The 13544-nt window shown below is 25.2% G+C and overlaps 1 protein-coding gene across 1 annotated transcript; it reads right to left on the bottom strand.

Moving 5' to 3' along the window:
• Positions 1-2422: 2422 nt before the first annotated feature.
• Positions 2423-9857, bottom strand: LOC129289175 (ethylene-responsive transcription factor ERF038-like). The gene is made up of 2 exons (XM_054925982.1): positions 9740-9857; positions 2423-3372 (listed from the first exon to the last, which is right to left on the bottom strand). The coding sequence occupies exons 1-2, from the start codon at positions 9855-9857 to the stop codon at positions 2609-2611; spliced, it is 882 nt and encodes a 293-aa protein (XP_054781957.1). The 3' UTR covers positions 2423-2608.
• Positions 9858-13544: the final 3687 nt, after the last annotated feature.

Raw genomic sequence — 13544 nt, 5'->3', positions numbered from 1 at the left:
ATTAAGGGACAAAAATATCATTTAACCATATATATATATATATATATATTATATTTCCTTCATTTTATTATATTGGTTATTTTTTTATAAAAAAGTGTTACATATATAATATATTTTTTTGAATTTTAAAGCAACATTTAGTAATATTTTTCTTGTTTCAACCCTCAACTAATTTAATTAATTAACTTAATACAGTTAAACACGCTTGTTATGCTTCGCCGATGTCAACACAATTAAAAGGGACAAATTTAGTAAAGTATGTTATATTTTTATATATTTATTACATTTATCAATCTATGTACAATAATCTTAAAAAACTTATATAATGAAATGAAGGGAGTATTAATTAATTTTTGCCCACATGTTCAAATTATCATTATATCAATGTATATTTTTATAAAGGGGATTAAGTATCATCATGTTAAAAATATTTACACTCACGTAGAGTCTTTCTTTCGCCTATATATTATTGTTACGCCAAATCATACAATACATCAAGTGAAACAGTGCCATTTTAATAATGAATTATTAAATTTCTAAAATAAAAATACTTTTAGAGTTTATAAACAATTTAATATAGTATTTTTAGTCAAAATTGAAAAAATAAATTTGATTAAATACACTTTTTAAATTTTTATTAATTTTTTTATGAAATTTCTATGAGTATAAAAAATATTTAAAAGACAACCTAATTATATAAATTTTAAATTTAAAAATTACGTAATTAATTTTAAAGTTATATAATAATTTAATATGAATATTAAATTTTTAATTTTATTTTTTAAAAAAAATTCAAGGATTTTAATTTTTAGGTGTTAAAAAATTTAATTGATCAAATTATAAAAACTCAATTAAAACAAAATAAGTTTAAAAAAACTTAATATAAAATTAAAGAAAATTATAAAGACTTACAAATATATTTTCCGCCAGTTAAACGATTTGATATGATGATAGATGACTTATAAAAAAAACGTATGGTCTAAAATCCCATTTATGCTGGATTAAAAATCATACACTAATTTTTTTTATACCAAAAAAGATCATACACTAAATTTAAACACCTGATTTATTACTGTAAAACGCGCAAGCTAGTTCTGTCACTACTTATATGTGGACCAAATAAAAAATGAAAAAAAGGACCATCTCTTGAAAAAACCAAAAAGCAGAAAAAAAAAAGTGCCCAAATCATATAGGTATATGTTTGTGTGTGTGAGTATAAAGCACCCACACCATATTTGTTGGCCAGACACACCATGTCGTTGATGACTTAATTAATTAGTAATTAGTTATTAAATTAATTAGCAATTAAAGATGTTGTCTTACTTTACATTGAACAATAACATATCAAAGTTCATCAAAATGTTGGAAGCTAAATCTACCTAGGAGGAATGTTGTCTTTTGAAATAATTAGCTGCATAATTATATTTACAAAATAGACCATTCATAAATCTAGTAAAATTCATGGAAGGCCACAAGTTTTTCACAAAATTAATTGTTTTAAGATAATATATATATATATATATATATAAAGCAGAGAATTTATCTATAATTTTATTTATAGGATTATAATATATAATTGTGTATATGATACTCTATCACATAAAGATTACTGCACAAACCTTAATTTGAGCAATATTTTATACTCAAATTATTTAATTAGCTTTTGGGCACCAAGAGACAGGAATACTTATCAAGTTAACTTTGGCCGTTTGTGCCAAATTAGCAAGAGAAAGACTAAGTTCTTTTAAATATTTTTTATATCCTAATTTCCAGGATACTTTTAAATAAAATAAGATATATAAATAAAATTTATTAAATATATTTTATAATTTTATTTAATACTCTATTTGTGAGATAATATTAAAAAATATATATAATAGAAAGAATAATATTAAAAAAGAATTATAAATAAAATTTTATTTTTATCAAAGTATTTTATATTTGAGATGTAAAATTTTTCTCAAAAATATTTTATAATTTAAAAATTAATCTTTATGATTTGAATAATGAAGAATTACATTCAATAACCTCTCAAGAGAATTATTCATAAATTAAAATTAATAACAAGTTATTATTTAAAAAATAAGTTTTTATTATCATTTTAACCATAAATAATTTTGCATTTGTTTTTGGAGGTCCTTGGATGTGACCTATCATTCATCTCGAATCGAGTTTGATAAATTTGTATCTTCTTTATTACTTTTAATGTGGGACACATGTAAGAAGTTTCCTTGTAATTATTAAACACACTGCTCATCGATTTGTCATCTTTAGTACAATTATGAATAAATGAGATAGTATATTAGACAAATTAAAGTAAATATATTTTCTTCCTGTCTAATCTCTCATGAGTCACGGCACGACAAAAAAGAAAACAGAAAAACAAAAGGAAAGGAAAGGAAAGGAAAGGAAAGAAAAGAAAGAAAGCAACAAAGAACAACATTCATTCATTAAACATTCAGACATAAACATTGTAAAATTGATTCCTTTTCCCTCAGCCACGTTATGTCTGGAAAATACAATGATGAAATATACACGACTCAAAATCCCGAATTAATGCTTCTTTTTTGCATTATTATTATTATTATTTTACAAATAACATTGATCTCTAGTAATATCTTTCCCACAAAAATGGCTCATAATCAAGCTTGAACCCACTATCGGCTACAGCACATAAATTCCAAGAAAAATATGAGCAGACTCCATTAATGTTCCCATCAGTGAAGAGATCTGGAAGATTAAAGAACGTGTCTTCATCGTCATCAGGAACAGAGCTTGAAGAAGAAGATGACGACGACGTGGCTTGCTCTCCTCGGCTCGGCTCAGATGCTCCGCCGGCTTCTGCCTCGGCTTGACAGAAGGTGGCTGCCGCCTTTGCAGCCGCGGCCTGGATGTCCTTGGGAGCCGTGCTGGCCGGGAGGGGAAGTTGAGGAGCCAGTTCGGGGAAATTAAGGTAAGCCGACTGACCTTTGATGGCTAAAGCAGCTACATCATGGGCTCGAGCCGCCATTTCTGCAGTAGAATATGTTCCGAGCCATATTCTTGACTTCTTTCTGGGCTCACGAATCTCAGAAACCCATTTTCCCCAAGCTCTCATTCTCACACCCCTGTAAGTAGAATGCTTATTCCCTTCATCATTATCGTCACTTTCACTTCTCTGTCTCTTCTTCTTGCTCACGATCTTGTGCTTATCATTCAGATGATCACCTTCAGACTGATCATCATGCTTGAATTTCAAACAAGACACTGTTGGTGATGATGTTGACGTTGACGATGAAGAAGAAGAAGAAGACGGTATGGTAGAGAAGTTATTATTATCACTTTCCATGTTGATTTGTGAGAGAGTTCTGAAGAATAATGAGTGGAACGGTGCTTAAAAATGGAGGGACGCTTGGCTTCTGTGATTCTCTAGAAAAGAAAGCGGATTAATATACATATATAGATATAAAGAAAAAAGAAAAAAAAAAGAAAAAGAAAGTAAAAGAAGGAAAAGGGGGGGGAGAGGAATATAATCAAGCATGGGCTGGCTCCATAAGGCTAGTTTGTTTGCCATGTGGGGAATAATTAAATATTGAATAAGATTTGAGGTCTTTTTGTATTTTTATATTCCAACTAAAGAATTCATACTTCTAGTCTTTTCTACACTCTTTTATTATTGACCAATTGCCCTTTTTTTAAGGTAAATCTATCGTTGGCATTAATTTTTACTAGATTTACAATTTTAAATTCATTTATCCATTTGAAGATTTTATTAGAAAGTTTTTTTTTTGCCAGTTTACCTATTGGAAAATAATTTTAGTTGTGTGTGTCATTTTTAGAGGAGAAATTTTTAAATAGACTGAATATACCATATCATTTATAATTTTTGAATAAAAATATGATATTTAGATAATATTAAATAAAAATTAATTCTAACTTAATAATAATAATAATAATAATAATAATAATAATAATAGACAAATAAAGGATAAAAAATTAAATATGTATTTTATTATAAAAATAAAATTAATTAAAATAATATTGCATAAAATTTTATTTAAATAATGCGAAGCATTCTAATTAAATAGACCACAAATGACATGAAACATCTGAATTAGCTAAACCTTTTAAAGTTATAATAAACATTCTAATAATCTTGATCAACTCCCCAACCATCTAAATTTTTGACATAATTTGATTAAACATGCATTGTTTCATAAAAATATTTTTTAATTTTATTTATAAATTATGTATTAATTTTTATTATAATTTTTTTTACTTATATTAAATATTAGTAAGAGAAATTACGCCGCTATTAAAGTATATATTTTTAATATACGTAAAATTGTGAAGTTATTAAGATAAAGTTAATAAATTTTAAAAATTTTTATTTTTATAAAATATATTAAAAATAATTTATAAATAGCATCAGCAGATATTACACCGGGGGTATGGGATTCAGATATTTTCTTTCTTTCTTCTTTTTGTTTAGTTTTTCTTTTTTTCATAGATTAGAGAGCTCAGTCTCGTTTTGAGAGCCGGGTCGTCGTCGTCGTCTTCTTCTTGCCTTTTTTTTTTTTTGGCAGGGGATGCGTAAGTGGTGGGGACATGCTTTTTGCCTTTTTCCAACCCACGATTTTCACATTGAATCACCACACTGGACCTCTTCATTAATATCTCATTTTGTTTTTAAGTCTCAGAACTTCTTCACATGTTCTGAATATGATTTATAAGGAAATATAATTATATTGTTGTTATTGTTGTAAAACTGCAAATACATTATTTGAAAACATATCATAGTTTATGCCAAGTAAATTAATTATGTTTTATATATTGAAAAATGACGTTTAAAGTAATAAGATTGATTATTATGATTTTTAGAATATAAAATTTATTGTATATATTGATATATTGTTATTGATTAAATTTTTTTGTACACACACACTAGAATCTGAGAAATAAAATGAATTAATTATATTTTTTAGATAATTTGATTATTTTAACAATAATGACATATTTTTCTATTATTATGATTTTTAAAATGATTGTTATTGATTATATATATATATATATATATATAATGATATGCTAACATATTGCAGGAGACTAGCATTGAATTGGTCTATTAAATAATTAAATTTACCAACCAATTCTTGGAAAAAAAAAATTTACCACCCAATTCTTATTAGTTAGGACATGCTACCGTATGATGGTAAATTTGAGCTTTATGAATGGATAAAATCACATTAATGTCTGAGAGTAAAAGTCGTCACAATTACTAGATATCAAATGGTTATATAATATTTTAAAAAAAGATTAGATAATTTTCCATTTATTTTGTTAAATATCAAATCAAAATCACCATAAAAATATATTTCTCAATCAAATAAAAACATTAAAAAAATAATAATAAAATTTTTTTAAATTATATATATGACATTTTGATTTCTTAAAATACTATAGGTTTTATTTAAAATTATTTTTATTTTATTATTTTTAAAAATGGTATTTTATAGAACATATTTTGAAAAAAAATAATCAAAATAAGTGTTTTTTATTGTTTTTTTTTCTAAAATAACAATCCCATAACATCTCAAATATGTTTTCTTTTTTTATTTTCTTGAATAATATTTTTTTTTTGTTCTTTAAAATAATTTTTAAAAACATACTACCGAACAGATTTTTTTTATTTTAGAGATTAGAAAATCATTTTTAAAATAAGTTGCCAAATAAGCCCATAATTTCTCTTAAGTTTTGAGAGATTTTTTTATTGTTAAGAAATTAATATAAACGATTAAATTATTTTTAATTTAAACTTGTGAATTACTGTTAAATTTTTACAATTTTAAGAAAAAAATTATGAATTTTAGAACAAAACTTATGAATAGAAATTAATATTTATAACACTTAAAGAATATTGGAATTTTAAATGTAAACTTACAAATTATTATTGAATTTGTGCGATTTAAGAAAAAAAATTATGAATCTTATAACAACATTTGTAAATAACAATTGATATTTAAATTAAGAATAATATAATTATTTACGTTAATTTTTTAATGACATAAAAGTTTTTAAAAATTTTAAAAAAATTATGACACTTTAAAGAATTAAGATATCATTTACATAATTCAAAAGGTGTCATTTTCTCTAAAAATATTGCACATGTAAAAGATTAAATAGGTATTTTATTATAAAAATAAAATTATTAAAAATAATTATATAAAATGTTATTTAATTAAATTGACGTAATTTTATTAAGTAGAACATAGATGACATATTATACGGATACAAAATTTTTGGGATGGTGCAGCCTTAATTAATTACCTGACCCACAATTTACGGTATAGCTGTATATCAAGCTTTAATATTGGTGTCAGTGGGCAGATATTTGTTATAATTTATTAATTTTGTTGTTCATTTAAGGGTAAACAGGTAAGTTTATGACAGCGAGATTGCTTACCCCAAATATATATTTAAAGTATGTAAAATTGAAAACCCTTTGAAAATCGAAATTAATAAAATACAAACTTGTTGGCAAGTCGTCTTCACCTTGTACCGTTTATGATTATAAAATGTACTTACGGCCTGATCTGGATCAAACTATTCCTTCGTCACTGTGACCTCATATCAAAGTACTAATTTAAACAAATATTTTAAAAGTGAGGTACTAATTTAAACAAATATTTTAAAAGTGAGCAACAAAACTTATACATACATCTACATACAAATATATATATATATATATATCATTTATACATATATTAATATAACATAAAATATTAAATTTATAAATTATGTTATTCATAAACTATCATCACTGCTATTTATAATTTATGATAATTTAGCTTCATACATTGCATAAGGACCAACTATATAAAATGTATAAAAATGATAACACGTCAAATCTCTCCAACATGTGGCTACGCCATGGCCAACTAACTTGAACAAGATTCACAACAAGAGAATGTTTAATTTATATTTTTAAGAATTGTTTATATTTTTTTAAAAAATAAAAAATAAAATAAAATCCAGTTACTATTTCACTTTTTTGAATTTAAATGATTTTCAAACCTATTTTATTTTATTTTATGAAGTCTTGTATATTTGATTTATATTTTACCAACCACCACAATCAATTGTTACCATTGGCCACTATTATCAACTATTATCATTTGTTGTCTCATCGCAAGCTAATTATTATTAGTTATTACTAACTAATCACCATTAATCACCATTGTTAGCCACTAGCCATTGTTGATTATTATTAATGACTATCATTATTGGTTATTACTATTGATCATCGTTAGCTATCGATGTTCACAATATTGTTTGCCAACATCAGTAGTTGCCACTATTGGCTATTGTCAACCACCTTGGCTCTCGACTACTGTTAGACAATGGTGGTGCAAGTGTTAGTGAAGGTGGACAAGCACCCTGCTCAACTTAAAAAAATTTACAAGTATGCATAATTTTTAAAAATTTACTCTCATTGCTTTAGTAGTTTTGAACTTATTAAACCCGAATTAAAATAGGATAAATTGGCCACGAGGTAACAAAAATTCTTATGTTCAAAAAATATGGATTAAATTTTTAAAAATTTGTGAGTATGGTCAGTTTACATTGATATACAAAAGGTTTTTTTATTAAAAATTACAAGGGCTTTATCATTTATATAAAATGGTATAGCATTGACAAATAAATATAACAAATCAATCATAATACGAAATATAATAAATGCTAGGTTGCTTGCTTGGATTGGTTATATAACATAAACTATATTTACAAAAGCCTCATTAAAAAATATTTAAATTTAAAAAAGCTTGGATATTTTATGTTTCACTTAAGTTCAATAGATTTTAAATTTTACATATATCATATTTAAATTTAGATAATTTTTATAAAAATATCATTTTAAATTTTTTTATAAAAATTATAAAAACATCAGGGTCTGCGTTTGCCACTGCCGTCAGCCACAGCCAATATCCTAAGTTGTCACCATTAACCATTGGCAACAACTATTATTGACCAATGTTTTTAATTCTAGAATTTTGTTCAGATTGATATAATCAAAGAAATTTTCTTTTTTTAAATAATTTATAATTTTTTTACAAAATAGTTTTAAAAATAATAAACAAGAACAATAATCAAACATGAAAAATGGATCTACCTAGGAAATACCTTCTACTCACAAGGCAGGTATTTACCAAGGCCATTCCAGCTAATGATGTTTCAAAGTATCGTCATTTGCAGAACGATATGAAGTGCTCTTTTCATTTAACAATATAAAATATTTTTTTGAAGAGTTAGATATTAAAAAATATAAAATATTTTTAACCTTTTGAAGTGTAATCATTTCTCTTTTTTTCTTTAAAAATGTCTCTATTGATACATAATTTTGTATTTATTATAGAGTGTTTAATAGGAGTAAATATGAAAAAATAGGATTAGTTTGAAAGTAAGTAATTACTTTATTGAGAGTGAGATTCAATTAAAAATGTCTTACATTTTTTAACAAAAGGAGTATATATATTTTTGGTTGTGATGATGATGAATTTATTAATTATATCTTTGTTTTATGTCATTTTACTCCAGCAATTTGTTTTGGTGTTGCTATTTAATCGATGATTATTTTCTACCCGAAAATAATTTTCAAAATCTTATGGTCAATTGTCCTATCATCCTTTTTTTTTAAAGGATAATCAATTTGACATCATCAACCAGATATCATTCTAATTTCTCTTATTTGGAGGAAGAGAAATGGTTATTTATACAATGGTATTTTTTGCCAACCAACAGCTCATGTGATGATCCAAAAATTTCATCATCTTGAGAATATTTTTGAGTCAGATTGTACATCAAATTTAGATGTTAACAAGATTTGATGAATATCTAGTTTATCTTTAGTTAGTACCTGTTGTCTTCTTCCATCAACAAGATGGGGTATCAAGAGTAAGTAAATGAAGATCTCTAACTACTCAATTTGCTTGATTTTCATTAATTTTGGAGATTTAATCTGACATATAATTAGCTAAAAAAATAGTGTTTTTCCTTATTTCTACAGCTCTTATCTCTACGCATTCATTTTATGGATCCTTATTTACAATCCGACTATCATCTTCCACTTAAAGACTTGCACATCACATGTTATCAAGGATTTCATTTTTAGATTATTGGAGAGCAAATTTTCTTGTGTAAGGCTTTAATGTAATTTTTTCATTTACTTTTTTTACATCTATGTATTTTTCTTTAGGTAAAGGTGTATTTTTGTTTCAAAAATATTTTTCAAAAAGTACCTAATATCTTAATATTTTTATTGAAATAATTTTATCCTTAATATTATCAAAAAAGAGCATTTTTGCTCCTTTCATTAATTTTCTAACATTGACCATTCAAAAAGTTGGTGGAAAGGTAAAATACTTCATTTTAATAATGTTAAAAATAAAATTGTTTCAATAAAAACGTTAAGATATTGAGTGCTTCTCAATAAATACTTTAGGAATAAAAATATACCTTTACTCATTTTTCTTTCCCAATCCCCCCAATTCCAAATGTCTTAATATGGAATTTTAATTTTAATTTTTTATGGCTTTTTTATGTATTTCTTTGTACCTTTTTAATACAATTTCATTTGATGCAAGCAATTTCTTTTTTTTTGCTTTAATTATAAATGTATTTTTTTTATAATTTAGAATTATTTCTGAAGACTTAAAGAGCACACAGAGACAGCGAAACAATCAAAGAAGGACTGTTGTCTCACTGTATGATGCACAAGTATCGAACAGCTTGATTGCCAATTTGCGATGAATTCTCCACTGGCGATTCCCCACGTGGGCTTTGGTCCTGACGAGGAAGACGACAACCGACGCAACACGCATATTTTTTAAATATTAAATATTAAACAAACAAACAAACAAGCATGTTGCGTACATATTTTTTGGTTTGACGGAAAATATTTTTATTTTTACTTTTTTTTTCAAAGAGACATTTGCTTTTTTTTTTTTTAATATTGTACTTATATAATTATTTCATTATTAAAATTTTAGTTGGCATTGTTTAGTTACGAAGCATGATGAACAGATTTTCCTTTTCGTCCTAATTAACAAAATAAAAACTATAATTATATTAAAAAATGATAATAAAATCTCACTAAAAAATATAATTAACAATCATATACCTAGAAACGCTATAATTCTTCTAAAGTTTTTGAATACCATTTTTCTATTAATAATTTTAGATTAATTATTTAAATTTCTATTTATTTAAAATAAAAATAATGGATTTAGTTGCATTTTTTCAATTACAATTTTTGTTTAAGCAATTACAATTTTTGTTTTGTGAATTGTAAAAAAAATTAAATCAAAAATAAAAAATTTTTACATGAAATTTCTTTTATAATTGATAAATAAAATTTAAAAATAATCAATTTCAATCACACCTTTTATTTAAGTAATTATAATTTTAATTATGTAAATCACAAATATTAAACAAAAAATTATAACTTTTCATGTAATTTTTTTATATCATTGAAGTTTAAATTATGAAAATAATCAATAACAATTTCTGTTTAAGTAAACATAACTTTTATTTTATAAATTATAAGAATTGAACAATAAATTTTAATTTTAATTTTAATTTTCATGTGAGCATGTCATTTTTTATTTTAAATAAGGGGTAATTTAATCACTTAATATAAAATGAATAACGTCAGAAAGGTATTTAGGGATTTTAGAGAAATTATGAAATTTTAAAATATATGTTATCATTTATATATTTTGGTGAGGTTTTATTATCATTTTCCCTTATATTTATTATATATATATATATATATTTTTTTTTTTTTTTTCCCCAAACAAAACTTCAATCTATATTCAGTATTGCCCACAAGTCTAAATTTGAAATCTTCTATAATGGACTTTTCTTCAATGAGAGAGGCTTTGGTAAGCAACAAATTACTTCATCTCAAAGAACACGAGGTTCTTGCATGTACGGATCTAGAATCAAATTGGTGTTTTTTTTGGGGGGGGGGGGGGCAATACAAAACTACATTATAGTGGGGCACTAAAATTAATTTTATCATTTTGACAAATAAAGACAAAGTAGTTTTAATAATTTTCTGGTTAGCCCCCTAAATCCGTCTCTGGTTCTTGCACCAAGCAACAATATGGGGTCATTAGGAATTGTGGTCTCCATGTTATATGCTGATTAGTTTAGTGAGCAAGCCAGTCCAAACATGATCTATTTCTTTAATTTATATGAAGATGTAAGGTGACGGTCTACTTCTATTTGCAATGAGGTCCCTAACCTTCTTGATGATGATAACGAGAGGGTGATATTAAGAAAGTTCGTTAGGTGTTAGATTAATTTCATCAAAGAAGTCACAGAAAACATTGATCTTGAAGGTGTTTTTTCTTGTCTCAACATATAGCTTAAGGTGCCTTTAAAAATGTTGACAAGTTCAATAGTAGTGCTTAGTTGAAAGCTAAGATATTTGGTGAAACCATTTCTTCACATTCTTGTACATCTCTCTCTGTTTTTTTTTTAATTTATAAAAGGTCAGATATGTACAATAAAATTATAAAAAAAGAAAAGAAAAGTTAGATAATAACAATATTTAGGGGGAAAAGAAGTAGTGTATATATTTGATGAATACATACAAAGAACTATACTAAAAAATAGACTTCTTGCTGAAAGGGCAAAGAAGATGTGTAATATTACGAGTCCAAGCTTCCGATGAAATACTCAAAACTTCATCCTTTAACTTAATTCTGAACTAGAAAAAGTGAATTCACCCAAGATCATCCAAATTTCAATTTCAACCTTTGTAATATTATTGATAAATCCAATGACGCAAGCTACTAATCCATGTAATAGGAAATCCTTGAAGATTAGGCACTACAAGTTAACTTTATTCAATTTAATTCTCATTATTATGATGATTTCTCTATTCTTCTTGAACTTTTGGCATTTTATCTTCCATGAATGTGTTAGAGTGCTAGATTTGATCAAAATCCCCATAACATTTTGATATACTATTCTCAATCTTAAAAAAGAGCTCTTAACTTTCCTAAAATTCAAGGTTTTTAAAATTTTTGAAAAGTAGAGTCCTGCAACCCATTTTTATGAAAGCAAACTGACCCTTAAATTCTTGTATGCCTTGATTGGGGGCAATTTTGATTCCTCCATACAGAACTATATTGTTTTTATACCAAATTAGATTAATTAAAGTGAAAATACTTTTAAGGAAGTAAAACTCCTTGTCCTTGATCAAGGCATCTATAATACTCCTAAGCCATGAGATGAAACCTCATTCAGTTAAGGAAGAATAAGAGATCGTAAAAGTAGCAAATTAGAAGTGAGACCTCTACAAGATGCAACTTAATTAAGATTAAAAAAACTGTCCATTTCTAATATAATATATCCTAGTTGAGATATTCCATCAAGACTACAATATAAGACATTCTCTAAAAGTCACGCTTAGTCCAAAATATAAGTTATTGGGTAACTTTTATAATTTTTTTCAATTATACCCCTGCTTTATTTATTATTCTTTTTTAAAAAATGATGCATTAAAATTTTAATTATTATTATCAAGCTACTTATATAAAATATTTAGCAAATTTTTTTAAGAAATTAATGTTTCGACTAACATTTTTTGAGAATTGAAAATTAATTATTAATACCTTATATTTTAGTCCGAAGAGAGTAATAATAATCTAGAATGCATATCTCTTTATTTTCTTCGGAGCTTCTTAGAATTCAACCCAATTGTCATTAATATTTATATATTTTGTAAAAATGATGGGATGAACTTTAAAATTTAAAATATAATAATAAATAGATTGTAACTAATTATACTTTATATTAAATATAACAGTAGTCATACTGTTTATAGTGTGTAAATAGAATGATTTCTTTTTTAAGTTTTATATCAGACACAGAATAATAGATTTGATAATCACTCAGTAGATGAACGTGGATATTATAACTGTCAATTAGGATCATTTAACTAATGATTAAAATAACTATGAAAAGAGATAACGATTAAACAAAGTTATAGATTGAAAGAAGGATTTGGGTATAAGACAGAAACATGGGTGACGTATATGTAAAAGGAAGGAGCACATGGTTCTGTGATAAAGAAAGGCTCAACAGTGTAATAATATATGTGTATTTGTGTATATTTTGTTGAAATATTTATTTATACAAATAGTAATAATGTACTAATGTACCCAACTTTGTTTCTTGTCCACATTTCATTGGTACCTTTAACTACAGGATACAAGGACTAGCACTACTGATGCAGGCCATGGGGACCAAACTAGTCAATTTAGGGGTAATAACTTTTGTGCCAATCAACAATGGTTTAGTTGGTAAATATTAAAACGTGCCATATATATCTTATGGTTGTAAATATAAATGGTAGAATAATCAATTTAATTTCTTTTAATTTCTTGTCTTTTCTCTCTTTATTATTATTATTAATGGTATAATTAATTTATATTTACAACAATATGATATGGCATATTTTTATGGATAAATTGGTCCATTGACCCAAAAAAATC

Source organism: Prosopis cineraria, unplaced genomic scaffold (assembly GCF_029017545.1).
Source record: "Prosopis cineraria cultivar Desert tree isolate PC_DT_omini unplaced genomic scaffold, ASM2901754v1 PC12, whole genome shotgun sequence".
Lineage (NCBI taxonomy): Eukaryota > Viridiplantae > Streptophyta > Magnoliopsida > Fabales > Fabaceae > Prosopis > Prosopis cineraria.
Note: the sequence above shows the minus strand (reverse complement) of the source record. Positions and strands in the feature narration are given on the sequence as shown.

Excerpts from the sequence above, each read along its gene's own strand:
- LOC129289175 (XM_054925982.1), bottom strand. The coding sequence starts at position 9,857 with ATGCGTGTTGCGTCGGTTGTCGTCTTCCTCGTCAGGACCAAAGCCCAC. Across the intron at positions 3,373-9,739 it reads CGATACTTGTGCATCATACA|CACCGTTCCACTCATTATTC; the intron begins GTGAGACAACAG and ends TCCATTTTTAAG.